General features: G+C 36.8%; 1 protein-coding gene across 1 annotated transcript in view; it reads right to left on the reverse strand.

Moving 5' to 3' along the window:
- Positions 1 to 27237, reverse strand: part of unc13bb (unc-13 homolog Bb (C. elegans)) — an 84923-nt gene that overhangs the window by 48384 nt on the left and 9302 nt on the right. The window contains exons 3-9 of the mRNA XM_073829300.1: positions 26010 to 26127; positions 25702 to 25825; positions 22214 to 22287; positions 20944 to 21001; positions 18769 to 18982; positions 7070 to 7366; positions 6883 to 6973 (exon numbers count right to left, since the gene is read on the reverse strand). Coding sequence (XP_073685401.1) covers positions 6883 to 6973; positions 7070 to 7366; positions 18769 to 18982; positions 20944 to 21001; positions 22214 to 22287; positions 25702 to 25825; positions 26010 to 26127 — 976 coding nt within the window. The remainder of the gene's footprint in view (positions 1 to 6882; positions 6974 to 7069; positions 7367 to 18768; positions 18983 to 20943; positions 21002 to 22213; positions 22288 to 25701; positions 25826 to 26009; positions 26128 to 27237) is intronic.

Below are 27237 nucleotides of genomic sequence, written 5' to 3' on the forward strand. Positions count from 1 at the left end.
CCTGTAAAGGTTTGGAATAGCTAAGAAGTGTTTTAAAAAATGTCTTATGGTCAGCAAGTCGGTAATTTTATGATTAAAAATAAAGTAATACCAGCTATTAATTCTGTTATCATATATTTTAAAATATAATTCCTGTGATCACAAAGCTGAGTTTCCAGCATTCACTCCTCAAGGAACATTTCACATTATTATCACTGTTGAAAACAGTTATGCTGGTTTATATTTTTGGTGGAAACCATGATTCACTGCAATTCAAAAGTTTTGGGAAAGAAAAGAATAATAATGGTAACAGTTATTTAATGGTAACACTTGTTATGGGTATAATTCATTATTTTAATTATTCATAATGTGCACTGTAATACATCACATCTTGTTGTAAATAGTAAAAATATTTCAAACTATTATAATTTAAAATAACTGTTTTCAATTTGAATACATTTTAAAATGTAATTTATTTCTGTGGTCTCAAAGCTGAATTTTTAGCATCATGATCCTTCAGAAATCATTCTAATATTCAGATTTTATTATTATTGTTGAAAACAGCCGAGTCTAATTTTTTCAGGTTTCTTTGATGGATAAATTCAGAAGAACAGCATTTATCTGAAATAGAAATCATGTGTTACATTATAAATGTCTTTATCATCACTTTTGATCATTTTAAAGCATTTTTGCTAAATAAAAGTTTAATTTATATCATTTATTTCCAAAAAAAACATTATACTGACTCCAAGCTTTTGAATGGTATTGAATATAATGTTACAAAAGCTTTTTGTCAGACAAATGCTGATCTTTGGAGCTTTCTATTCATGGAGAATTTACTCTGTTGTAAACTGTTTTTGATAATGATAATAAAAAAATGTTTTTTGAAAAGCAAATCAGCATATTAGGATGATTTCTGAAGGATCCTGTCACTCTGAAGACTGGAGTAATGATGCTAAAAATTCAGCTTTGAAATCACAGAAATAAATTACATTTTAAAATATATTCAAATAGAAAATTGTTATTTTAAACGGTATAAATATTTTTTTAAATGTACAGTTTTGCTGTACTTTGGATCAAATAAATACAGGCTTGGTGAGCAGAAGAGACTTCTTTAAAAAACATTAAAAATCTTACAGTTCAAAAACTTTTGACTGGGAGTGTGGATAAAGGCTTTACATAAAGTGTTACCATAATTACTTATTCAGCAAGAATGCATTATATTAATCAAAACTGAAAAGACATTTATAATGTTAGAACAAATTGATATTTAAAATAAATGCTGTTTTTTAAAACATTCTTAAAAAAAATCACTGTAAAAATAGTTTTCAGCATCAATAATAGTAACAACAACAACTAAGCACCAATAATAATTAACGATAACTGAGCAGCAAATCCACATATAAGAATGATTTCTGAAGGATCCTGTCACTCTGAAGACTGGAGTAATGATGCTAAAAATTCAGCTTTGAAATCTCAGAAATAAATTACATTTTAAAATATATTTAAATAGAAAACAGTTATTTTAAATAGTATAAATATTTCATTTTTTTACTGTTTTTGCTATACATTGGATTAAATGAATCCAGGCTTTGTAAGCAAAAGAGACTTCTTTAAAAAAAAAAAAAAAAAAAAAAGTTAAATTATTCAGCAAGGATGCATTAAATTAAAGGGGTCATCAGATGCCAATTTTCATAAGTTCATAAGTTCCAAGTTCATATGATTCTTTAGGGTCTTAATGAAAAGTCTCTAATATACTTTGGTTAAAAATTCTCAACAGTCGTCTAAAAAAAAAAACACCCTTTTACCATGTCAAAATCAGCCCTCGAAAATTTCAGCTCATTTTAAGACATGGCCCCTTTAAATGCCACCAAGCTCTGCTCGCCCCGCCCCTCTCTGGGATTATGTTTACTTTAGCTGCATTTAGCCGCGTTTATCGGCGAAACTTGCCAACAAGCACATTATTAAGAAAGGCCATTTGCAAAGATGCATAAAAAACCCTTATACTCACTTCTGCTGTGGGTAAAGCTGCATCATATGTAGACCGGGATTGGCGCTTTCCATTTTAAAACGAAAATAACGTTAAACCTCTGCGTCTTCAGCGGCTCAGATGTCGGGAGTAAATGACGACTGCTATGTTCATGATTACATCCAACAACAGAACACCTCGATCGTTCAATTAGAGTCTTCCTCTGCACCTGAGTCGACACAGTGAGGATTGTATTTGGACTGTTTCAGCTCAGTGAGGGTGGGTCTAAGGTAAGACGCTCATGTCAATCAACTGTGTTTCGTCACAACGACAAGAAGCTGAGAATGAACAGATTTTAAAAACGGGATATTACTTTTAAAGATTAAAAAAATACCACTGGGTGGATTTTCATCAATGTAGGGTGGTTGTGTACACAAACTACCAACACACATTAATGTTCAAACAACATGGAAAAGTTATTTTTGCACCCGATGACCCCTTTAATAAAAACTGAAAAGGCATTTCTAATGTTAGAACAGATTGATATTTAAAAATAAATGCTGTTTAAAAAAAAAAAAAAACAGTTCTTTTTTAAAAATCCTGAAAAACGCACTGCAAAAATAGCTTTCTGCACTAATAATAATAACAACAACAACTCTTGTTAAAAACTGAGCACCAATAATAATTGGCGATAATTGAGCAGCAAATCAGCTTAATGGAATGATTTCTGAAGGAACATGTGACACTGAAAACTGGAGTAATGAACATTAAAACATTAAATTAGAACACAGCTACAATAATATTTCACTGTAATATCACTGTTATTATTGAAAAAATAATAATTTAGAACCATCTAATACATATTTCACTGAATATCCCATTTCATTTTGGGAAATACATCACTTTACAGATGAAACATGGCTTGTCAAATGCTATTCAGATTGTTTTTAAGTTCCTTGCTCAAAGGGGGGGAGTGGATTCATTATAGCTTTGCACCCTTCAGGGACTAAACCAGCAACCTTACCAGATCATAAGTTTTAATAACCACCACACCTGCAGTCAAGAGAGAATGAGTTCCTTTATTTTTTATATATATTAATTGATAGAAGTAATATTTTCCATTACTCTTGGTATTTTGTGTCTGTGATTACTATTATGAAGGACTTAAATCTGCAGTTTGAAAGATTTAAACAAGCTGAAAACGTATCAAACCAAACTACACTGTTAACAATAATTCAATTACATTAAATATCCAACCTTTAGATTATAAAAACAACATACTGCACTGAACATTTTTCAGATGAACCTCAAGTGATTAAAGACTTATTTCACCCAATAACATTAGAATGCTAAGCTATGCAAAATAGATTTTCTTTTGATTTTCAGGTGAAATATGACCATGACATTTCTTGACAATTTTCATACAATTCATCATCACAACAACAACAAAAAAAAAGTAGACAAAAGTACAAAACTTACCTCCAGAAAAAAAGACAAAGTGTAAAAATCAAGTTTCACTTTGAGGATTCCAGAACATCCAAACCACCTGCATATAAAAACGCTTCGGAATTTTAAATTGTTGACATAATCAACACTCCTGTTCTGCAAGGACTTATCCAATCGGCAGCTTTGGCAATCCAGCACATCTTGAACAAAAGACGCCGACACAACCCTCTCCACTCACTGACATCGGCACAGTTGAGTGGCTTCCAGTCTAGGCTAGTGTGACACAGTCTCAGTGGAGCATCTCTCCCTCCTCACTCACTCTGTCTCTCTCTCACTTGCTCTTATTCACAGTGTCCTCTGGCAATGTATTCCAGCACAAAGCTAATCTGGAATTGTCAAAATGCCAGCATTCCATCTCTCCTCTGCTGTGTGCCCGCCTCCTATTAAACATTTGCATGTTACAATGCATTTTTTCCCCTTTCATAAGAGTCGGAATATGTACAGTTATTGAACCAAATGACAGGAATGCAATAATACTGCTCAACGATCCACTATAAATAAGGAACGATACAACAAAGTTATTTCTTTAAACAATTTTTAAGTAAAACACTAAAGATAATCATCTTATTATACTTTTAAGGCAGGGAGATCTGTGTTTGATTTATGACTGCAAGATAGCATACAAGAGCTAAAGCTTAACTCGAATAACTCCTTACGTCCTTCTCCGCACAAAAATATATGTGGCTAAGCAGTGTTTTAAATCACACCCACTGTCTCCACTGTATTCATTTAGCAGCTTTTACATAAGCATCCACCACAAGTCTCAAGCAGCAATCACTATAATGGAGTCTCAATGAAGAGTGCCGTACGTGAGACCTCTTAATTAGCATGAGCAGCGTTATCGGAATAAATTACCTGTATACATTATACATAGAAAAATAGACATCCGGCCACATAAAATCTTAAGCAGCAACTTTTTATCCAAAGCAATCTATCCTGGAATTAATCTGATCTGCCATTATGATTTTGTGGCTCTATTAATTTTGACTTATTAAGACTCTGTGTGAGGTGATCAAGCCACATAAGTGCCTGCAATGTTCATTTATTTCTAGCGGCTCACACACTCAATTTTGTGCGGTCAAATGAAAGAAACGAAAGGGAGACAACAGCATAGATAATTACTAGCTGTCAAGATGAGAGAGAGAGAGAAAAGGAGAGGAGCAGCATTGGGCTACATTTATAGAACAAACAGCAGAAACAATGAAAAGGGGTTATAATTCATTTTGTAATGTTTTAAAATATTTTATAATAAAAAAACAGCCCCACTTTATATTATGTGGCCTTAACTACTACATTGGGTATAACTAAACATACTGGGTTATTTTTTTTAACCCAAATGCTGGGTTCAGCCTTTTGGGTCATTTTATTGGGTTGTTTTTAATATTTTTACCCAGGTGCTGGGTAGTTTTTCTGCAATCTAAAAATGCTGGGTTATTTTTTTTTAACCCAAATGCTGGGTAATGTTTGTTGGGTCATTTTATTGGGTTATTTTTTTTTTGTATTTAGCTGCTGGGTCATTTTTAATGGGTTATTAAATATTGGATTATTTTCTTCTACTCAACCGCTTAGTTGAGGCTATCTCCAACAAAACAGTCCAGTTCTTGAGTTTCAGTCAAAGTGTGGACTTTGAGTCCTCTACAGGAGAGAGTGGTTGGCAGCACCGCCAATTTGGTTTGTATAGGTTTGTATACATTGTATTTTATTTTTATTTAATTTATAAAGTCTTTAATGTGCTGAGAATTACATTATTTTACGCAACACAACGTACAAGGATGAGATGTCAGTCAGCTGCGTTTCGCACAATGGAAACACCTTTTGCCTTGCATTACATAAACTGATTTTATTCATTATAACACTGAATTTAATTTAATTTGATGTTAAAATATGTTCTCTAATCTTAGTACTGTTTTTTAGAGGGCAGGTTATGGAGTAAGTTAGAGCAAGTCCATGGGTGTTCTTGCTCAATAATAAATGTTCATCTTTTGATTATTGCTGTTGCCACTATAATTCTGTGTTGATTTTTAATTTCCACCCTTTTTTTTAAGCCAGCAATATAATAATTTTTAAACAATAGTTGACTTAAATAGAATTACCCAGTATATTAGATGATTTCTGAAGGATCCTGTGACACTGAAGATTGGAGTAATGGCTGATGAAAATTCAGCTTTGCATCACAGAAATAAGTTATATTTTAAAGTGTATTAAAATAAAACAAAGTGTTATTTAGAATTGCAATAATATTTCATCATATAACTTTTTCCTGTATTTTTGATCAAATAAATGGAACTTTGATGAGCAGAAGAGACATTTTTTTAAAACCCAAACCTTTGAGTGGCAGTGTACATTAAAAAAAATAAGTACAGTGTACATAAGTACTTATTTTGTTCATATTGTATTGCAAAACACTTTTGCTGCTATTGAGGTGAGATATGAGTAAGGTTAGGGACAGGTTTGGTGGCATAGGCAGGTTTAAGGGTTTATTATAAATGTAATTACAGAAATTAATTACAGATGTAATTACATGCATGTATTTTAAAAAATATAAATACAATGTAAAAACATGTATATACACAGTAAGTGCATTGTATCAAATGATAAGTAGTTAAGGCCACCTAATATAAAGCGGGACCTAAAAAAATCTATTTTAACAGATTTATGAAAAAATAGGAAAATGTATTGTTATCTTTCTATGAATAATTAATAGAATTATTCAAATAAATATAAAAACATATACATAATTATTAAACATACATTGTAAATCAACATGTTATATTTACTTTAACATATTGTATTCCATTACTTTGATAATTAGGCATAAGCAACAGCAATGCCCATGTACTTTTCTTTGTGAACTTTAAAAGTCAAGTCCCTAATTTCTTTTAACTAGTCATTAAATACTCTTCAAGACACATGCTATCTCTAACTCCCTGCCGCTCAATGCGTAATTACTCCCTGAGACTTTATCAGCGATATCAGACAGCAACTCTACAGAGCTGACCTTGGCCCTTGCAGATTAAGACTTGGAGGTCTATAGGGCTGAGAATCCAGCATGCCTTGCCTAGCAGATACACTACCATAGTGGAATACTTCCACTTAAACCATCCAACCAACCAACCAACCAAAATGATGTCCACAAATTCTCAAAAATACTTTTCACAAGTTAAAATCTTAAATGGTGAATCTCAACCAATCCAAAACAGATGTCAATTAATGAGCTGATTGGGGTTTTGCAATTCATACTTACCTACTTGAAAGCATTCAACTGATTCAAGCAATTCAATTGAACATTTAGACTGATAAGATGTTGATAACTGATGCAGGTTTATAGGAAAAATTATATGTGGTAGTGTTTGATCTGAAGTGTGAAACTGGATCAACTGTAGAAGGAAAAGACAAAGGAGATGGAGGGTATGAGCTCCCTACTATACCTCCTTAAGCTGAACTCTCACTTTGCTGATTGCCTTAAGCCAGCGCAATCTGGATGGAGAGAATGGCAAAGGCGTTCCATCATCCTTGAAGCTAGAAAAATAAAACATTGTATGAAAATTGAATAATCATCATACCAAATGTACACTGGAAAAATAACTTTTACAAGCCAGTACAACATATCTTTACCCTTTAAGAGGTTTATCAGGCATTTTGTCCACTTGAGAAACAACTTCCTTTTTTACGGTGCTGCTTATTCCCTTTCCGTTTTCTTGGGAGGATTTCAAACCCTCATCTTCCCCCCAGGGAGTATGTCCATTGGTAGGGTGATGGCCATTTTTGGATGGTCGATAGCCTGTACTGTGGTAGGAATGGTAGGACTCCTCTAATTCTGAACAGGCAGCACTTTCCTGACCAGTCTCACTGAGCTGAGAACTTGCTTGGCTGAGGTTTCCTGAAGATCCAAAACGACTGGAGTCCACAGGACTAGTTTTGTTGAAAAGAAAAGAAACAAAGATAGCAACAAGTGAGTGACAGTAACAGAGATTTTTAAAACTATATCCATTTAGCAAGAAACACAGGTAATGCTACACACAGCTAATGGAAATATATTAAAAGTTACAAGGAACCAAAGCACAGTTACTGTACAAAAGTCACATAGCACTGAGAAGAAACAACTCACACTTTGGGAAAGCCACCATTTTCATAAACTAAAGCTAAAACTATAGTCATTGAGCATGTTTACATGCACATTAATATTCTTATTCAGAATATTGAGATATCCTGATTAAAACGAGCCCCTTAATTTTGAATATGAATATTACAGACGGCATACTTTAGCATTACTTTTCGTTTTTGAAATAATTTTCACAATTTTCTTTGTGGTTAACTGTCTTTAGCAGATTTGCCTGAGCACTAGACCAAAGTCCAGAAATTGCTAAATAAACAAATGGAGATTTTTCCTTAATAGAATAATGACTGTGCATGTAAACTTGGTGCAACACAAATGGTTTATGAAACCATTTATTATCCTGCTACTAGCCTTTTTGGAATCAAAAGGTCCTTGTTTTCCTGCTGTAATCCTGAAGAGTCATCTGTAGAAGGTGGGGTCTGGATATGGATTTCCAATTCTTTTTGAAGAGGAGGATCAGGAGTGGATGAACGGAGGTGGGGTTCATCACTGTCATTTTCTGGGACAACATTTTTTTTCTTTTGGACTTCAGAATTTGAACCAACTTCAACAAATTCTTTCTTTTGGACCTCAGAATTTAAAACGACTTCTTGTTTAACATTAACAGGGTGTGTGATTCCACCATGTTCTTCCTTTGACAAGAACTTGTCCTGCCCTATTGCAGCGATTGTACTATCCACAATGTGAACTTCATTTTTCTGAGCTTTAGGCTGGGTTGTAACAACTGGAGGTCTTTGTTGTTTAGGAGGTTCTGGAGTTTCTTTCTGCCATGGAAAACCCAGTTTTGTTCCAAACAAAGATGTTGGCATTTCTTCTTTTGACTTCTCCTCTTGAAACAGCCCTGCTGAAAATGACTTAAGCCCAGAAAGAAGCTTGCCACTTTCTGTGTTTGGTACTGAGGGTGGTGAAGAAAAGAAAGATCCAAAAGACTTTCCAGCATCTGCAGCTCCAGCCATGAAACCAAACTTGGGTGCTGTTAAACTTGGCATGCCAAATATGGACTGAGAAGGTTCTGCTGATGGAGGATTCTGAGCCATTTTTGAGCTACTGTCTATTCCAGATATTGATTTGTCTGTATTCTTTGCTTCAGGTTCAGAAACAATGACAATGGTTTTCTTGTGTATTACTTCACCCACAGTAGGCTCCTTAACAACGGTTTCACCTGGTTGGCAACTGGAAGATGCAGTGGGATCTACACTTGCAACTATTAAATTACTGGAAGTATCATTAGCAGGCATTTCTTTTACGGGTAAAAGGGTTTCTACTTTATCTTTGTCTCCTGAAAATGTAACATCCCCAGAAGATGACAGTGAATCATTATGTGTATTTTGATCTTGGGTAAAAGATGGTGTTATGTCAGCTGCTTTGGGTGCTTCTGGTGATTTAAACATACTGAAAAGGTCATTTTTAATAGATTCTGTGGGTAAGCTACTTGGAAGGCCAAAGAGTGAGCTTTTTTCTGTGGTGGAGTGCGTTTGTGAGGATAAACCTCCTGATGAATTAGCTGCTGAACTGGCACCAGTAAACAGTTTAGACATAAAGCCACTGACTGCATCAGCTGACGAGTCTATGACAGATTTCTGTTGTTCAGGATGTTTAGGAAGTCCCTCAGAGCCAGAGGTGTTGGGTTCTGTTGAATCAGTCTGCTTTATATGTTCAGGTTGATGATCTGTAGTCTGTATTTCTGTTTTTGTACTTTGCTCTGAAATTGAATCAATATCCTTTGACAAAGCATCTCCATGCAAGCTCGAATTATTTCCGGTAACATCTAGTTTACTCCCTTCAGCAGCAATTGCCTCAACAATGTGATCTGAGCTTTTCTCAGCAATATCAGCAGAGACTGGAGCCATGGAGGCTGCTGATTTTTCTTTATCTGGATGCTTGGAGTCATCATTCTGGGGTCCTGGTTTCTTTTCCTCCATAATGCCTAAATTTGACAGGCTAAAGCCCACAGTCTTTGATTTATTATCCTCAGTGGCATCCCCTCGAGAAAATAATGATGCAACTTTCAACAGCCCCTCAGGTTCAGATGGTTTCGATGTTGGTCCTGTTTGACTAGGCGAAGGTGCTGAACTAGGCCCACCAAACATAGAAAGAAGACCTTTTCCTGGAGCATCTTTAGAAGCAACTCCAGATAGAAGACCTCCTAATAGTGAAGAAGACTGAGGAGTGGCCTGTTGTGGACTTGACCCACCAAACACAGAAAATAAGCCTTTTCCAGGTAACTCATTAAAGGTAGAAGCCCCTGGACTACTACTCTCAACTTTAGGCCCTGCATTACCCGCACTGGGCTGTGAACTTGGTCCAGTAAACATAGAAAACAGATTCTTGCCAGGAACTTCCTTTGATCCTGAGGCACCAGGGAAAATCCCACCAAGTATAGAACCAGTCTGAGAAGGAGCATTTTGAGAACCTGACCCAGAAAACATTGACAACAAGCCTGAGGTCGCTCCCTCTTTTGGTGGTACTGCACCCTGAGGGGAAGAATCCTCCTGGTGTGCTGGTGACTTGCTAGTTTCAGAAGATCTACCGTCAACAGGTGTCAATACTTCTTGAGGGGCTTTTGGTGCTGACACAGTTGGATCACAGCTTGGTGTAACTGGTGTTTCACTTGGATGAAGTATAGCCCCACTGAGGTTTGCTAAAAGACCTTTACCAGGCGTTTCATTTGATAGCATCCCACTCAGAAATGAGGAGGGTTGAGAAGAACCTAACCGTGGCATTTGTTCAGTGTTCAAGTCTTTGCTTTGTGGCTCCTTACTATCAAGGGAAACAGAAGTTGACACTGAATCTGGTTGTTGTGGGGATTGCTGAGTGCAAGGTCCACTAGACAAGGAGGGCATTTCATTTACTGATGGCTCCTTTGATGGGACAACAGACTCAGGGGTCAGGCCTTCCTGTAAAGCTGTTGGCTGGCTGACCATACCAGACCCTGAAACTAATCCCTTTGCTGGACTATCATTAGGTGGTTCCTTTGCAAGAGTCACTTCTTTTGCAGGAGAAGAGACAGATTGTGGTGGAGTTTGCTGGGACCCATCCAACAAAGTAGTATGTTTAACTGTCTGCTTATTAGTAGGGGCAGTGCCTGGAACTTTGGTGGTTGGTGGTTGTGGGCTTTGTGCTCCAAACATAGAGAATAAACCTTTTGCTGGACTCTCAGTAGAGCTTGAAGATCCACCTAGTATACCACCAAAAATTGATCCTGCCTGCTGTGAAGGTTTTTGCTCTGAACCACCAAACATTGAAAATAAACTTTTACCCAGAGGCTCTTTTTGTTGCGCATTCCCTTGGGGTGCAGGCTGCGTGGTAGAGCATGGTTGTGATGCCTGATGTTGATTAGGGCCACTGAACATAGAAAGCAATCCTGTTATTGGCGTAACTTTCGGTGGATCAGCTCCAGATCCAGGTGAAGTCTGCGGAGTGCTGGAACCACTAATCATTGAGAGTAAACCCATGGCTGATGTTTCTTTTGGAGGGACAGTTCCTGGTGTTTGTTTTTGATTACCAGAACCCAGTTGTGTTGATGACTGCTGTGTACTTGTGCCACTGAACACAGAAAATAAATTTAGACCTTGAGTCTCTTTGGGAGGAGCAGATCCTGGTGTGTGCATTTGACTTGAGGATACAGATGGTGATGAAGTCTGTTGAGTGCTTGAACCTCCAAACAAACTCAGGATGTTTTTACCTAGCGGCTCTTTGGCAGATGCACCATCCATTGATTCTTGAGGAGAGGCAGATCCAGTTGGAGCTTGTGGTTGACTGGAACCACCAAATATGGACAGCAGACCTTTACCTTCCTCTTTAGAGGCTGTGGTCCCAGCGAACATATCCCCAACAGAGAAACCAAACAAACCACCAGATTGCTTGGATGGTGCTTCTGGTTTTGTCTCCCCAGTTGGTGGCATAGTTTGAGACCTCCCTGGTGTTGGTACCTTGTTAGTGTCAGTGGAAAATATCTGAGATGCTGAAACACTCCTTCCCTGAAATGACTGTGATATACTAGGTAACTCTGACTGACCATCTTGTCCAGAGGTACTTGTTCGGTGTTTCTGAATTTCTTGAGGCATTGTTTTTGTTTGGCAGCTGTCTTTGTTTATATCAGAATTTATTACAGAAGGAGATTGTTGCAGATTTGTCTTTGGTGGTGTGTTAGAAGGACTTTCTACTTTAAAAATATCACCTATTGACCCAAAAAGGCTAGGTTTTCTAGTCTTGTCTTGATTTGTTATTGAATCTTTTCTGCCAGATGAAGCAGGTACATCTTTCTCTGGTTGTCTAGATACTGAGTGAGTAGATTTAGAGGGATCTGACTTTACCTCTTCTATCTCCACTGCTGTCTTGAACAAGTTTAAAAACCCACCAGACTGCTCAGATGGCTTTCCACCATGTGTATCTACTGGCTGAGAAACTTTTGGAGAGGCCAATTTGGAGGTTATGCTTGAGCAGTCTCTTGAAGTTGGAGTAGTAACAGAGGACTGTTGTGACAGTGTGGCTTGTCTAGCCAGTTTGGGTTTCTGAGAAGTGCCTAAAGTGGATGTACCTTGAGGAGTTGTGGACAGTGTTGCTGATGATAGTGAAACACCAGATGTTGTTGAAACTGGTTTGGATGCCAACTGATTTGTACTCTCTGGCTGAGTTGTTGCACAGGAGGAGTCATCCTTTATTATCTTTGATTTAAGACTCTGAAAACCTGTTGAGATCATGTTTTTGGCTTGTTGATCACCAAGTCGAGTTTCAGAGGCTTTAGTAAATTTGCTTTGAATTTGGCCTGTGTATGGAGTATCTTTGGCATTAGGTGACCTTGAGACAGCTGTATATTTGGTTGATTCTGAATCAGAACTTCTGCCAACAATCGAGGATAGAAAAGAGGATATTTTCTTAATGGGTCGATTAGGCTGCTCTTCTCCAGGCTGTACTCTCTTTCTCCACTCGTCTTCTGAAACATTGTCTATATGCTTTACTTGTACTCCAGTGGATGAACGTCGCCTCTGCTGAGGCTGATAGCAACTGTAGACACCCGTGGTAGGTGAATTTGTGGTTGGGGTAGCACCAAAAGAAATGGAAACCTTCTGTGATAGCAGTTCTTTGATTCCTCTGCTATTGAGATTTGCACTATTGTGGTTGGCACCATAATATGAGAGATCAACAGCTTCCTGAGTAGGACTCCAGTACCCAGAATTGTTCTGGAGCTGTTGTTTTGCATCCATCTTAACCTTGTTAAATTGATAAGTGGAAAAATCCAAAGCTTGCTGTTTTTGATGAAGAAAAGAATCCTCAAACATCTGAGAGAAACGCTCTAGGTTCAGATTCATGATTTGGTTACCTTTTCTATAGGCTGCCGACAAGTCAAGTGGTGCGGTCAGAAGTTCAGCTTCACTTTGTTCTTGCCCTGGAATCCAAAGGAGCTCATCTTCATTGTAGAGAGGAATCTTAAAACCACAAACTTTAACCATCTCATTGTACAGCCAGGCATTAGGATAGAAGTCCCCTGTATTTCCCCACTCTTGTTCTGGAGCGCATGCATAGACATACTGCCCAGACACATCTGTCAGTAGAGCATAAATGTACTCATAATCTGTGTAGACAAAATATCCACAATCTCCATCATCCGCTGGCCACCACATCCCTTGGTCCAAAAGTAAAAGCCATTGCTGATACCACTCTGACTCCTCAAGATACATATGTTCCTCCTTATCAATGTTGCTTGTTGAAGAGTAGTTCCAATGATTGGCTACATTAACATAGTTTCCATTATTCTCAGGTTGACTAGGAATTTCTGATGTGCCTTGATATATATACTGTCCATTAGCTGAGTAAGACAGATGTGGAGGTGTTTCCTCATAATATCCCTCATGATATGAAATACTGTTTAAACTGTAACAACTATCTGCACTGAATGAGTTCCACTTTCCTAATTTAGCATTATTCTTCATGCTCAAATTCAATACACCTTCACACTCTTGGCTACCAATCACATCCAAACTGTTATGGCTATTCCACAATCTTTGTCTGATAGAACTATGGTGAATATCTTTGGAATACTCTGGTTGATTATTGCTCTCTCCTTGGTAGGTGTGCAATCTCATCAATGACTGAGTAGGACAGTATTGTTGATTAACATCCATGCTTGTATTATTCAGACACTGAGAAGATTTGTGGATTTCACTGCTAGCTATACTTCCATGTCTGTCAAGATAGCAGCCCAATGATTGATCATTCAGCTGTTGCCACAGAATAGATTCTTGGATCCATGAGTATTCATCATTGGGACTCCCCAATGCATATGAAGAAGAGACTTGTGGGTAGGAATACTGTTCAGATATACTATGTAAGGCTGGATAACTCTGCCTTAAATAGTCCTGTGACATTACTGCTTGAGATGGGTGACCAAGAGGGAGGCTACCAAGATTTTCAGTGCTATATGAAGTATTTCTTATTTGGCTTGAGAGCATAAAGTTTTGTGAGCTATATAAGAGGGGAATATTACCAGTACTATTAGATGTGTATCCACAACGATTCTGCTGTGACCTTGCATAACTTGCTGGTGTCCTCAAATCAAGGCTCTCAGTGTCACAGATATTTGGCACATAATTTGGGTCAGATACCTTGTGTCTCAGCAGTCCTAAAGAACTGACCTTCAAATGTGATCTTTCCATAACCACATTCTCTGGTCTGGCAGGGGAAACCTCTGTTGTATTCCTGGTTAATAATCTAGATAAGAAACCTTGTTGAGTAGAGGGGTTTTGGTTTTGTGGTGCATGATGATTCTGAGAAGGTATTTGAGGTAGCCGTCTATTTGATTGACCTTGTTGAGTTGGTATGTGTTGCTGCTCCTGTTTTTGCTGAGATGAATTCTGGCTGTTTGGTGAAACATCTTCAAATGAGGATGTAAGTTTACTGAAAAGACCAGACAAAACTCCTGGCTGAGAAGATGCATCTTGTTTTGCCACAGGAGAACTTTGTTTTGTCACAACTGACTGCTGCAAACAAGAATGTTCCTTGTTTCCCTGTGTAACAGTTGGTGTATTCAGTTCCTGTGACTCAGTGGAGGATGTTTTAAGAAAGGCGGAGAAGAAACCACCTGACTGGGGTTCTGGTTCTTGAGATGGTTGGCTTTGTTCCACCACATTTGTTTTTGGCTGGCGCGGAGTGGACTGATTGGTGGATGACTGTGTTTGTTGTGTTGACTGAGAGACAGAAACATCTGAGGAGGCCGACTTGAAAAGGCCAGAAAGAAGGCCCTCTTGTTGAGAAGGTCCTTGATGGGATACACTTTGTCTAGGACCATCTTGTACACCTTTGTGATGTTGGTCTGATTGCAGATTTTGGACTCTGGACTGCTGAAGAAGGTTGCAACTCTGCTGCTCAGCATTATGCTGTACAGGATCTTGACGGGCACTTGCACTTGGTGATTTTTGTTGCTCCTGAGAGATCTTTGTCTGTGTGTCTGAAACCTTGTCAGTGGAGGCAAATTTGAAGAGACCAGATAAAATACCTCTCTGTTGAGGTGGGGCACTTGCAACTGTTGACGGTTGCTCAAAGTCTTTTTGTTGAGGTGGTCTATGAGTCAACTTATTTTCTGTGGAGGAAATATTTACCAGCCCTGAGAAACGTGGATTAGATGCACTTTGTTGGTTATGAGGTTGGGTTTGTTGATTCATTATTTGAGCAGACTGACTCCTTTGTTGTGATTGATTGGGTTGAGTACCTGCAGTGGTCATATCATCTGTAGAAGCAAACTTCTTGAATTCTGAGAGTAAGCCTCCTTGTTGTGGTTGATTAGTAGATGCTTGGACACCTGATGAATCATCAGAGGCAGCTGATTTAAACAATCCAGAGAACAAGCCCTGGCGTTCAGGTTGTGATGCTTTTTGCTCTGTAACATAAGGGACTTCAGTTGGACCAGGATGTTGGTGCCTAAACTGTATTTGCTCTTTAGCAGAAGATGGATTCTGATGTTGCATTCTAGGTACATTTTGATTTGACCCTGGAGGTGGTGGAGACTTCTGAATATTAGTTCTTTGGGTATGTGGAGCAACAGGCTGCAGATCTTCCGTTGGTGCCGTCTTAAAAAGACTAGAAAACCAGCCTGTTTCTGTGTTCCCCTTAGCAGCTGCCTCAGGTACTTTAAGGTTCTGTGTCATTGATTTTGCACTGTCATGAACTGAAGATGGAAACACACCTGTAATTTTGTTCGGGGTAGGAAGAGTTTGATCTGTCTTAACAGTGTTTTGCGGCACACCTTTGGACGCACTTGAATCCTCACCAGATGCAAACTTAAACAATCCAGAAAACAGTCCCCCCTCTGCCTTTGGAGGTTGTTGGACAGATACATTTTCAGAGGAGACAAAAGGTTGTTTTGTAAGGGAGGACTGGTCTGAAGGTTTTTCAACCCTAATGTCTTCTGCTGATCTGAAGACAGGAAAAACTGTCTGTGTTTGAGTCTGAGGAGGCACTGGAGGTCCAGGTGAGATTAATGAACTGAGAGATTTCTTAAAAGGGCTGAAAAATCCTGACTCTTCAGAAGCGTTTAGTGATATAGGCTCAATGTGTGTCTTCTCACCATTTACCTCATATGAGGTATTTTTAACAGTTTTAAGTTTTTCACAGTCGTCGACTTGATATGCATTTTGTATTGTATTGCGATTCAAAACTCTGGACTGATCACCTGGCTGCATTTGCCTCACATTGAAATTCTTCTGAGTATAACTTTTGCCTATTCCATTTGTTTCAATGTTCCCCTTTCCCAACATTGAATTCATAGAAGATGAAGTCTCATTGTGAAACATGACAACATTGTATTTGTTAGGCTCATTTCTGATTGGTTGAGTTGACTGGTCCACCTCTTGTAACTTGGTATCAGATGGCTGGAAAGGCAAAATAGACGGCATTGAAAATTTCCTGTCACCCTGAGGATCCTGAGTAGGGGACACCACAGCTACTGGTGTGGGACTTGCAGACTTTGGCATGAAGGAAAACAATTTTGATATACCAGAACTAACAGGAACATTAGTTGTTGTCTCTGATTGTTCAACAGACTTCGAACCCCCTTGTTTTGAGCTTGATACAACTTTATCGGTTAAAGAGCTAAACAACGAACTCATGGCATTCTTTACCCCTCCCACTCCGTGGTCAGAAGCACCACTTGAAGTACTTTCTTTGGCATCTATGGGTTTATCTTTCACTTCCTTAGAGGTAAAACCTTGCTCATCTCCAATAGATTCTGCTTTTGCACTACCCTGAGATGACAGCCGTGATTTGTTGGACTTTGGTAAAGATCCATATTTACTGATCTCTTCCTCTTTTTCAGCTAGATATTCTGAGACCGTTTCAACCAGGCACTGCAGCTCATCTATCGGATCAACATATTCATCACTAGGTTCCTCAACAGGAGACAGCATGGCCTCTGGAGCCCATCCACCAATTTTACCCTTTCCACTCTTCTTATCACGGTAACCTTGGAGCCTCTCAGTTTGGCCACCATATGTTGAGAAATATCCATAGTGGCTATAATTCTTCCTCTCCTCAGCCCTGAGTGCCTTCGCTAAAGAGGTCATTTCCTCCAACTCCTCCTCAGAGGTAATTGAATACTGTAGCTCATCTGAACTCTCAGAATCAAAGCCTACATCTTCTCTTTGTCTAGCTGCTTCTTCCTCTTGATATGCAACGTAATTCTCCAGTGTGTTTTCTAGTTTACTTTTGGCCCACATTCTAGTTTTGTAGAGTAAGCCATTTTTGTATGGTTTCAGGCATGGCATCATGTTTTCATCAGCCTCTTCCATTTCCTTAACTTGACGTAACACGAGCTCGCTTCGTTTTTGACGGAGAAATGCAAGATCAGGTGGGAAATGCTCTGCTCCGGCAAGCTCCAGCCCTCCTGGGTCCCTTATTTTCTTCCTTCGCCTTCGGTCAATAGTGGCATAGCCTTCTGGGTAAACAGCATTTATTGAAGCATTTTTGTTTATGATTGGAGACAACTGCTTGACTATGGGATCGTGGTAAGCCTTTTCAGTATGAACGAGATCGGTTTGTCTGTCATGTTCCTCAATCCATGCCTGTTCTTCTCTATCAAGGAACTCACTCAGGGTACTTTTACCCTGTGGTTTGTATTTGACCTCCCAATCCTCCACACCCATGCCTGAATCTACTGGGATAATTCTAACTCTACCTCTATGATTAGGAACTCTAGCAGAGATTAAAAAGGATGGAAAAGGATAAAAAAGGAGGGGGAAAGAAAGAGAAAAAAATGTATTTCAACAAAAGAGATAAAAGCTGCTGAGAGCAAGAACATGATAATAGTGATGCACTATGAGATGAAACAAAAAAAATGTAAGCGCATTACCAGAAATGTGAAGTGAAATTACTATTAAATGCCTTTCACCTCACTAATAAACCGATTTTTGATCCCCCAAAAAATTATGCATACAGCTGTTGAGAAAAATTACACACAAATGTCATTTCAGCCGTAACTTAATGATCACAAGAAATACAATCTCTATATTTTTAAAAGGGATCTGATGCAAAAGAATTATCCGGATTAGCTCTGTACTGGGCCACACAGGAGACTGATTAACCACAATCTCAGAATACCACATTTCAGTTTCTTTCTCTTACGCAAATCAGAGGTCTAAAAGACTAGAAATCCGTTCTCAAATTGCAAGTTTAAAGTTCAGCATAACAAACAAGGATGATCTGCAACCATATATGTGACCCCGGACCACAAAACCAGTTGTAAGTAGCACAGGTACATTTGTAGCAATAGACAAAAATACATTGCATGGGTCAAAATTATAATTCTTCTTTTATGCTAAAAATCATTAGGATATTAAGTAAAGATCATGTTCTATGAAGATACTACTGTAAATTTATCAAAATGTATTTTTTGATTATTAATATGCATTGCTAAGAACTTCATTTGGACAACTTTATAGGTGACTTTCTTAATATTTTGATTTATAGTTGTCAAATTGCTTATTCAGCTTTCAGGTGATGTATAGATCTCAATTTCAAAAAATTGACACTCATGACATATGGTTTTGTGGTACAGGGTCACATATAAATTGCTATTTTACAGATGAGTTTACCATACAAAAACCATTACTTTCAGTGCTAAAAGTGTTGTAAAACTGCTGCAGTTGTACACAAAAATGTATAGTACTGTATGGATGCATACAGTGCTTATAGGAACTGAATGTACCTGCTTGCATGGTGATCCCTATAGTCAAATTCAAAGCTGTGCAAAGAGTCAGCACAGGAATTCACGTGCTGCTGAAAGCGTGGCCCCATGGGATACTGGTGAAGTGAAGAGTTGGGCTGGGCGGTAGTGTGGTAGCGTGGAGGTAAACTACTGCTCGTCTCACTCCTGTAGTCACTGTCTCTATCATCCACAGCACTGTCCAGGTCGTCTAAAGCTAAACAGGGAAACATTACAGGTTTAGAAATACATATAATCTGTCTTGTTTTTTTTTTGGTAATATTTTAATATCAATTAAAAAAATACTTGAAAAACGTAAAAGTCAAATCTTTTTGACCATTTAAGTGAAAACAAATGTCTCCTTGCAACAAAGTACTAGCCACATAATATAAACAAGTACAAGGAGGTAAGGTGCAGGACTGAAACTGAAACAAGGAGCTCACAATTTACACAAAGATAGTTTCAACAAGGTCAAAACTCAAGGAAATTTGGGGAAATTTTCATGCATCAAATCTAAACAAACTCCAAAAACTCATGTAAATTTGTGTTCCCTAGAAAAACTGTGCATATGCATAACTAAGGTTTTACAGGATACAAATAAAATGTGTTATATATATGTAACTTATATACAGTTGAGGTCAAAAGTTTCCACACACCATGCAGAATCTGCAAAATTTTAATTATTTTAAAATAATAGGGATCATACAAAATGCATGTTATTATTATTTTTTTTAGTACTGACCTGATTAAGTTATTTCACAAGACCCTGTACAAAAGTTTACGTACACTTGATTCTTAATACTGTGTTGTTACCTGAATGGTCCACAGTTGTTGTTGTTGTTTTTTGTTGTTGTTGTTGTTTTTTGCTTGCTTTTTTTTTTTTTTTGAGGTGAGTGCCTTCTGAGAAATCCTTCAGGTCCCACAAATTCATTGGTTTTTCAGCATTTTTGTGCATTTGAACCCTTTCCAACAATGACTGTTTGATTTTGAGATCTATCTTTTCACACTGAGGACAACTGAGGGACTCACTTCAAATGCTCACTGATGCTCCAGAAGGAAACAATGCATTAAGAGCTTTTTGAATTTGAAGATCAGAGTAAATCTAACTTATTTGTCTTCTGGGAAGCCTGCAAGTATCTTCTGTAGCTTCTAAAGGCCAGTACTAAATGAAAAAAATATGATATTTAGGCAAAATAAGAAAAATGTACACATCCTCATTCCGTTCAAAAGTTTACACCCCCGGCTCTTAATGCATAATTTTTCCTTTTGAAGCATCAGTGAGTGTTTGAACCTTCTGTAATAGTTGCATATGAGTCCCTCAGTTGTCTTCAGTGTGAAAAGATGGATCTCAAAATCATACAGTCATTGTTGGAAAGGGTTCAAATACACAAAAATGCTAAAAAACAAAGTATTTGTGGGACCTGAAAGATTTTTCTGAAGAACAGCAGGCAGTTTAACTGTTTAGGACAAACAAGGGACTCATTAACAACGATCACTAAAAAAAAAAACACAGCTGTGGATCATTTAGGTAACTAACAACACAGTATTAAGAATCAAGCGTATGCAAACTTTTGAACAGGGTCATTTTTATAAATTCAACTATTATTTTTTCTTGTGAACTATATGTAAACATCATGTGAAATATCTTATTCACATCAGTTCTAAATGAAAAAATAACATGCATTTTGTATGATCCCTCTTATTTTGGTCAAATAAGGATAAAAAAATAATTTATCAGATTCTGCAAGGTGTATGTAAACTTTTGAATTCAACTGTACATGGGGTTGTATTGCAATGTATCGCAACACATAGGGATGCATATGAAAGTATAGTGATTTTGAGGGTTCCAGGGAATAATCTAGAGTAAAGGGTCACTATATAAATTCTGAATACACATTACATACTTTGGCTGTCGGCCCATCCAAAATAGCTGCCTGGTGAGGTTAAAAATCAAAAGTGAAAGAAGATGTGCAAAAACAAAGACTTATATTTCAATTCCAACATGAATTTTCTTGTTCCTGATACAAGTGCAAGATGCTTGAGTGAACATATATGCTGTTAACATGATTTATACTATTCGAAGGTGACAAGAAGCAGCATGCAAAGTTAAAAGGAGTGAGGCATGAAGCGTCAGGCATGATGCCGAAGCTCCATCTAGTGTGAGATGTTGTCACTCACAGCATTGAGAGGCAGCACAGGGAAGAGGGTGTCCCGCTACTTCATCCTGTAAGGGAAACTAACACGAGGAGAGAAGAAGATGGTAAGAATCAACATTAAACAAGTACAACATATGGTTAAGGTTTAATAACTATTAAGGCAATTAACAACCACAGTTAGTTAACATGCAGATTCCAAAAAAACACACCCTAACCATTAAATAACATGCAAATCCACAGCAAATCTCACTTCAAACAGTTCAGATACAATATGAAATATATCATAAGACTGGTTCATTTAAGGACTACCTTTATTTGGCTTGATTTTATGAAAAACACACATTACTGGACTACATGGAAGATTTGTAATTGTGAAATTTATCATATTATTTAAAGTGAATTAGTGAGGGTCTAGCCAAAGTATACACACATTTCTTATACACTCTTTGAATATTTACCAAAAATCTGAATGATTATTATAATGCAAATGTCCTAGACAACAGCACAGCAAAAATAGCTGCTCAGAACACACACATGCTTATCACATACCAAAACTGTGACACAAAAATATTAAATAAGAGGGAAACAGGGGAAAAAACACATTAAAAATATGATTAAACCTACATTTATAACTCACAGGCTACAACAAATCTACCTTTATGTACTATACGGTAAAGTATAAATTATTTTAGTTCAGAAATGATCAATCAGTCAAGTGGTATATACATTAAAAAATATCTTAAATAGATTACTTGAATCAAACATTATAATATTACTATCAACATTTTCTTTTTATTTATATTTTTATTTTCTTTTTTAACAAAAAACATCTATAATCAGAGGTAAAAAAAAATAATAATTTCCAATTTAAGAAGTTACAATTACACAAAATCCCACAGCTATGATCTTGTATGAAAAAGATGTTAGTTTAAAATAATAAGCATCAAGTTTTTAGACAAAAGAAACATAATAGGCATCAAAAAAGCATATATTCTCTCAAAATTAATCTAGCATTTATCCACAGTAAAGTATACAGTGCTAAGCAATGCTAAATAAAGCAATCTTGTGATTCTGGTTCAGAAACATTGCCTACACTTCCTTTTTAGATGCAAATTACAACGGCAACTGTAGCCAACCACAATGGATGTGCATTCAGAAAACTGTCATGCAACCTCTTATCATTTAATTATATGCAATGACAGTCAGTGTGGACTCTTGTTTGGTAACTAAGTCCCGATATACTAAAATATTAAAGGCATGTTGTTGTTTAGCTGCACGTGCACAGGTCTTACCTCATCATGAATGCCCATAGCATTGATGCGCTCCAGTTTCCCGGTCCAGTATCGAGCCTCATCCTCTGGGATTTCTGCAAAAGTGGTGGAGAGTCATGAGTGTTGCAGTCCAAAACATAAGACCTCATGCAGACCATTTACATGTGCCAAGATGTTATGATTATGTATTCACAACTTTTAAATGTATAATGAGCTACTTGGCCAAGGGACCTCAAAAATAGTCTGCATTACAAAAAACAGAGCATTACATGGCACTTCACTTTAAAAGCAAGTACAGGAACAAAGGGATGTTGTGCTGTCGACCTGAAGCTCTACTTGCCACATTTGAGGGAAAGGGGGAAAAAAAAAATTCAGTTAGTTTACACCGGAAAACCAAACTTAGCAAACAAACCATGTTTGTAACACCTACACCTTAATAAAAATCCAGTATACACAAACATAGTTTGTGCAGCAGTTAACATGCATGCACACTTTTAGGTATACAGCAGAAATCATTTTCAAACTAGAACTACAGTAAAGGACATTTATAGGTTTAAAACCAGAATAAGACTAATAACTAATATCAGTTTCATTGTTTGTAGTCTGAACAGCAAAACATGTTTGTGTACTAGATCTAAAGCCCATTAATATGTATTTTGAATCCAGATTAATAAATCAGTTACATTGTTTGTAGTCTGAAGAAACATGTTTGCAAACCAGATCTGAATCTAATTTATAGGTAGTTTTAAACCAGATTAAGAAATCAGTTTCATTGTTTGTAGTCTGAACAGCAAAGAAACATGTTTGCAAACCAGATCTGAAGCACATTATTATGTAGTTTAAAACCAGATTAAGAAATCTGTTTCATTGTTTGTAGTCTGAACAGCAAGCAAATGTTTGCAAACCAGATTTGAAGCACATTAAGATGTAGTTTGAAACCAGAATAAGACTTTCAGAACCAAAATCGATTTAATTGTTTGTGGTCTGAACAGCAAAGAAACATGTTTGTGAACCAGATCTAAAGCACATTTATAGGTAGTTTGAAACCAGATTAAGAAATTGATTTCAATGTTTGTAGTATGAACAGCAAACAAGCATGTTTGCAAAACAGCTCTAAAGCACATTAATATGTAATTTGAAACCAGATTAAGAACTCGGATTCATTGTAGTCTGAACAGCAAATAAACATGTTTGTGAACCAGATCTAAAGCACATCTATAGGTAGTTTAAAACCAGATTAAGAAATTGGTTTCATTGTTTGCAGTCTGAACAGAAAAGAAACATGCTTGCAAACCAGATCTAAAGCACAGTAATATGTAGTTTGAAATTAGATTAATAAATTGGTTTGATTGTTCGCAGTCTGAACAGCAAAGAAACATGTTTTTGAACCCAGATCTACAGCACATTCATAGGTAGTTTGAAACAAGAATAAGATGTTAACAATTGAAATCAGTTTCATTGTTTGTAGTCTGAGCAGCAAAAGAAAGAGTTTATGAACTAAATCTATAGCACATTAATATGCATTCTGAAACCAGATTAAGAAATTGGTTTATACGTTGCAGTCCGAACAGCAAAGAAACATGTTTGTGAACTAAATCTAAAGCACATTAATATGTATTAAGAAACCAAATTTAGAAGACAGTTACATTGTTTGTGGTCTGAACAGCAAAGAAACATGTTTGCAAACCAGATCTACGGCACATTCATACAGTAGATTGAAACCAGAATAAGGCACTTACAACTGAAATCAGTTTTTTGTGTTTGTAGTCTGAATAGAAAAGAAGCATGTTTATGAACTAGATCTACTGCACATTAACATGTATTTTAAAAACAGATTTAGAAACCGGTTTCATTGTTTGTAGTCTGGCCAGCAACAAAACATATTTGCAAAACAGATTTAGAGCACATTTTTAGATAGTTTGACACCAGATTGAGAAATTGGTTTCATTGTTTGTAGTCTGAACAGCAAAATGTGTTTGCAAACCCAATCTAAAGCATGTTCCTATGAAGTTTGAAACCAGATTAGATCCGGACAAGGCTCTTTCATGTTTTATAGTCATTGGCAGGCAGCTGCACTGTAAATAAAGTACATAAAAGTACAGTTGTAAATAAATAAATAAATTACTGTTGTAAATAAAATTACTTAGACTTATTTCAGCCTTTCTACTTAAAAATGCCATGCTTATTTCATTGTTACTTGCTGTTTCTTTCACTCAGGATTCGCTAGTGAATTTTACTAATTGTTTTACAGTGTGATATAGATATATTGATCAGTGATTGTCTGAAAAAGCAAATCTGATTTCATTGCAAAATGGCAGACTGTCAGTCCTGAGGACCAAATTTGAAAACAAATTAGATTTGGGTGCAATGTGAACAAAGCCTCAGAGACTGTGTGCAGCGTCCTTTGAAGGTACATGGGATACTGCACATGAGGAGAGTAGCTTCAAAGTGCTTGGATGAAACAGTCTGGCTTATGAATGGGATCAATGGCAGGTATCCAGGCCAAATGCGCCACTTCGACCTTTCGCATCCCAACAACCTGCAGCCTGTTCACCACTACACGCATTATTTACAGCCCATAGCTCCACTCACAATAGAGACACAGCTGGCAAAAATGTAATTATTTTTGTTTGGTCTTAAACAAAGAGGAGCAAATCAAAGTGATAATTTAACAAGCCTCCTTTTATCTCTCTGCTACATGGGTCCTAGCCACACTAGGTTAGAGAGAAAAGGCTCTTTCTAAGAAAACAGTGTCATGTCTAAAAAAAGCTTTGTTTTTTATTTTTAGCATTTAATTTAACACTATAACAGTGTATGGTGGATAAAGTAGCAGTTTTGGAGAGACAGTCTGAAAACCGTTTTATTAGAAAGCAAGCAGCTGCCTGAAGGAGATTCACTCATCCCTGATGACATTCAACAAATCAATGAAAACCAAAAGCACCAGAGGCAGATGGGATTGATCTCAAGCAGCTGCGTTTCCAAACAACAGATCAGCAAGCTGTTCTTCATGTGGAAGACAGAATAAGTTCTCAAAAAATGTTGACACTGCTCTTTTACATACAATTAATATAGACAGTGACTAGGGGCTGTCACAGTCTGTCATTTTGTGCTCTGCTGAAGAAAGTCAGTTTGAAATGACCTTTGAATGGTAGTGTGAAAGAAAACACACTACCATTCAAAGGTTTCTTTAAAGAAAACTCTTTAGTTCACCAAGGCTGCATCTATTTGATCAAAAATACACTAAAACAGTAATATTGTGAAATATTATTAGAGTTTACAATATCTATTTTCTTTTTGAATATATTTTAGAATGTAATTCATTCCTGTGATCAGGCATCAGAATTTTCAGCATCATTACTACAGTGATCTTTATGCAGAAAACAGTGATAATGTAAAAATGTATTCTCAAAAAGAACGCAATGATTACAAACCTTTAAACGGTTGAGTAAATAATGATAAATCTTATAGTTTTTAAAAATAATATGACATTTTTAAAGAGTCAGTCTTACCGAAGGGCAGTTCAAAGCGAGTGTCCAGCAGGACTCGATGTGGCGTTGGGTTTTTAGTCCCGTAAATCTCATCTGCCTTCATCAGAACTTCAGAGTCCAGAAATATCCAGTCACCAGGGCCCTCCTGTTAAGAGAAAGGGTTATTTATTACATTAAACAACAAAAACATGCATATGAAATAGAGGAATCTTTAAGACAGCTTGATGCTTGGTGACCAAATTCACTGATAATAAACAGCTAACAAACATCCAAATGTATTTTTATATGGATTGACGTAAGATTTTGTGAGATGTGCAGGATGTCCTGACCTCCTCTGAATGGCAGATACTTTTGAGTGGGATCCAAGCTGTTCCTAACATGGTGTCCCAGATGAGGCCTTTGTTCCACACCTCTACAATGAGGCCTAGGTCCAGCCGGCTGATCTCGCTGAAAGTCACAAACACAAGAGAAAGGCGTTTAATTCATGTTTTTTTTTTCTTGAACATGTTTAGAACATACTATAAGAATTTCACTAAAAGTCTCTTTAAGGACCTTCTTGTTAGAGCCTTTCCAGATTTAAAGTGATAGTTCACCTAAAAATTAAAATTCTGTCATAAGTACTCACCCTCATGTTGTTTCAAACCCGCAAGACCTTAGTTCATCTTCGGAACACAAATTAAGATATTCAGCGAAATCCGAGAGCTTTCTGACCCTGCATAGACAGCAACGCAACTACCATGTTTAAGGCCCGGAAAGGTAGTAAGGAGATTGATAAAGTAGTCCATGTGACATCAGTGCTTCAACCGTAATGTTATGAAGCTATGAGAATACTTTTAGTAGACAAAGAAAACAACAATAACAGGGTCAGAAAGCTCTTAATTTGTGTTCAGAAGATGAACTGAGGTCATTCATTTTTGGGTGAACTATCCCTTTAAATAAAATAAAATGATGTTTATGTTAATTTTTAAAAGTATTGATTTAAAAATGCTGAAAATTGTTTCACAGTTTTCACAAACATATCTGTTTTCAACATTGATAACAGTAGCTTTGCATCACTGAAATAAACTAAATTTGAATATACACTACCAAAAGTTTTTGAACAGTAAGATTTTTCATGTTTTATGTTTTATGAAGCCTGCATTTATTTGATCCAATGTACAGCAAAAACAGTAAAAAATGAAATATTTGTACAATTTAAAGTAACTGTTTTCCATTTAAACATATTTACATGTCACATGATCCTTCAGAAATCATTCTAATATTCAAATTAGCTGTTCAAAACACATGTAGTATTATTATTATGTTGAAAACAGAGGAGTAGAATTTTTCAGGTTTCTTTGATTGATAGAAAGTTCAGAATAACAGCATTTATCTGAAATAAAAATCTTTTATAACATTATAAATGTCTTTATCATCACTTATGATCCATTTAAAGCATCCTTGGTAAATAAAAGTATTATTTTCTATCATTTCTATCCCAAAAAAGAAAAAATTATACTGACAATTATACTGACTCCAAGCTTTTGGTAGTGTATAATGTTACAAAACCTTTTTGTT

This window comes from Garra rufa, chromosome 23 (genome assembly GCF_049309525.1).
Source record: "Garra rufa chromosome 23, GarRuf1.0, whole genome shotgun sequence".
Lineage (NCBI taxonomy): Eukaryota > Metazoa > Chordata > Actinopteri > Cypriniformes > Cyprinidae > Garra > Garra rufa.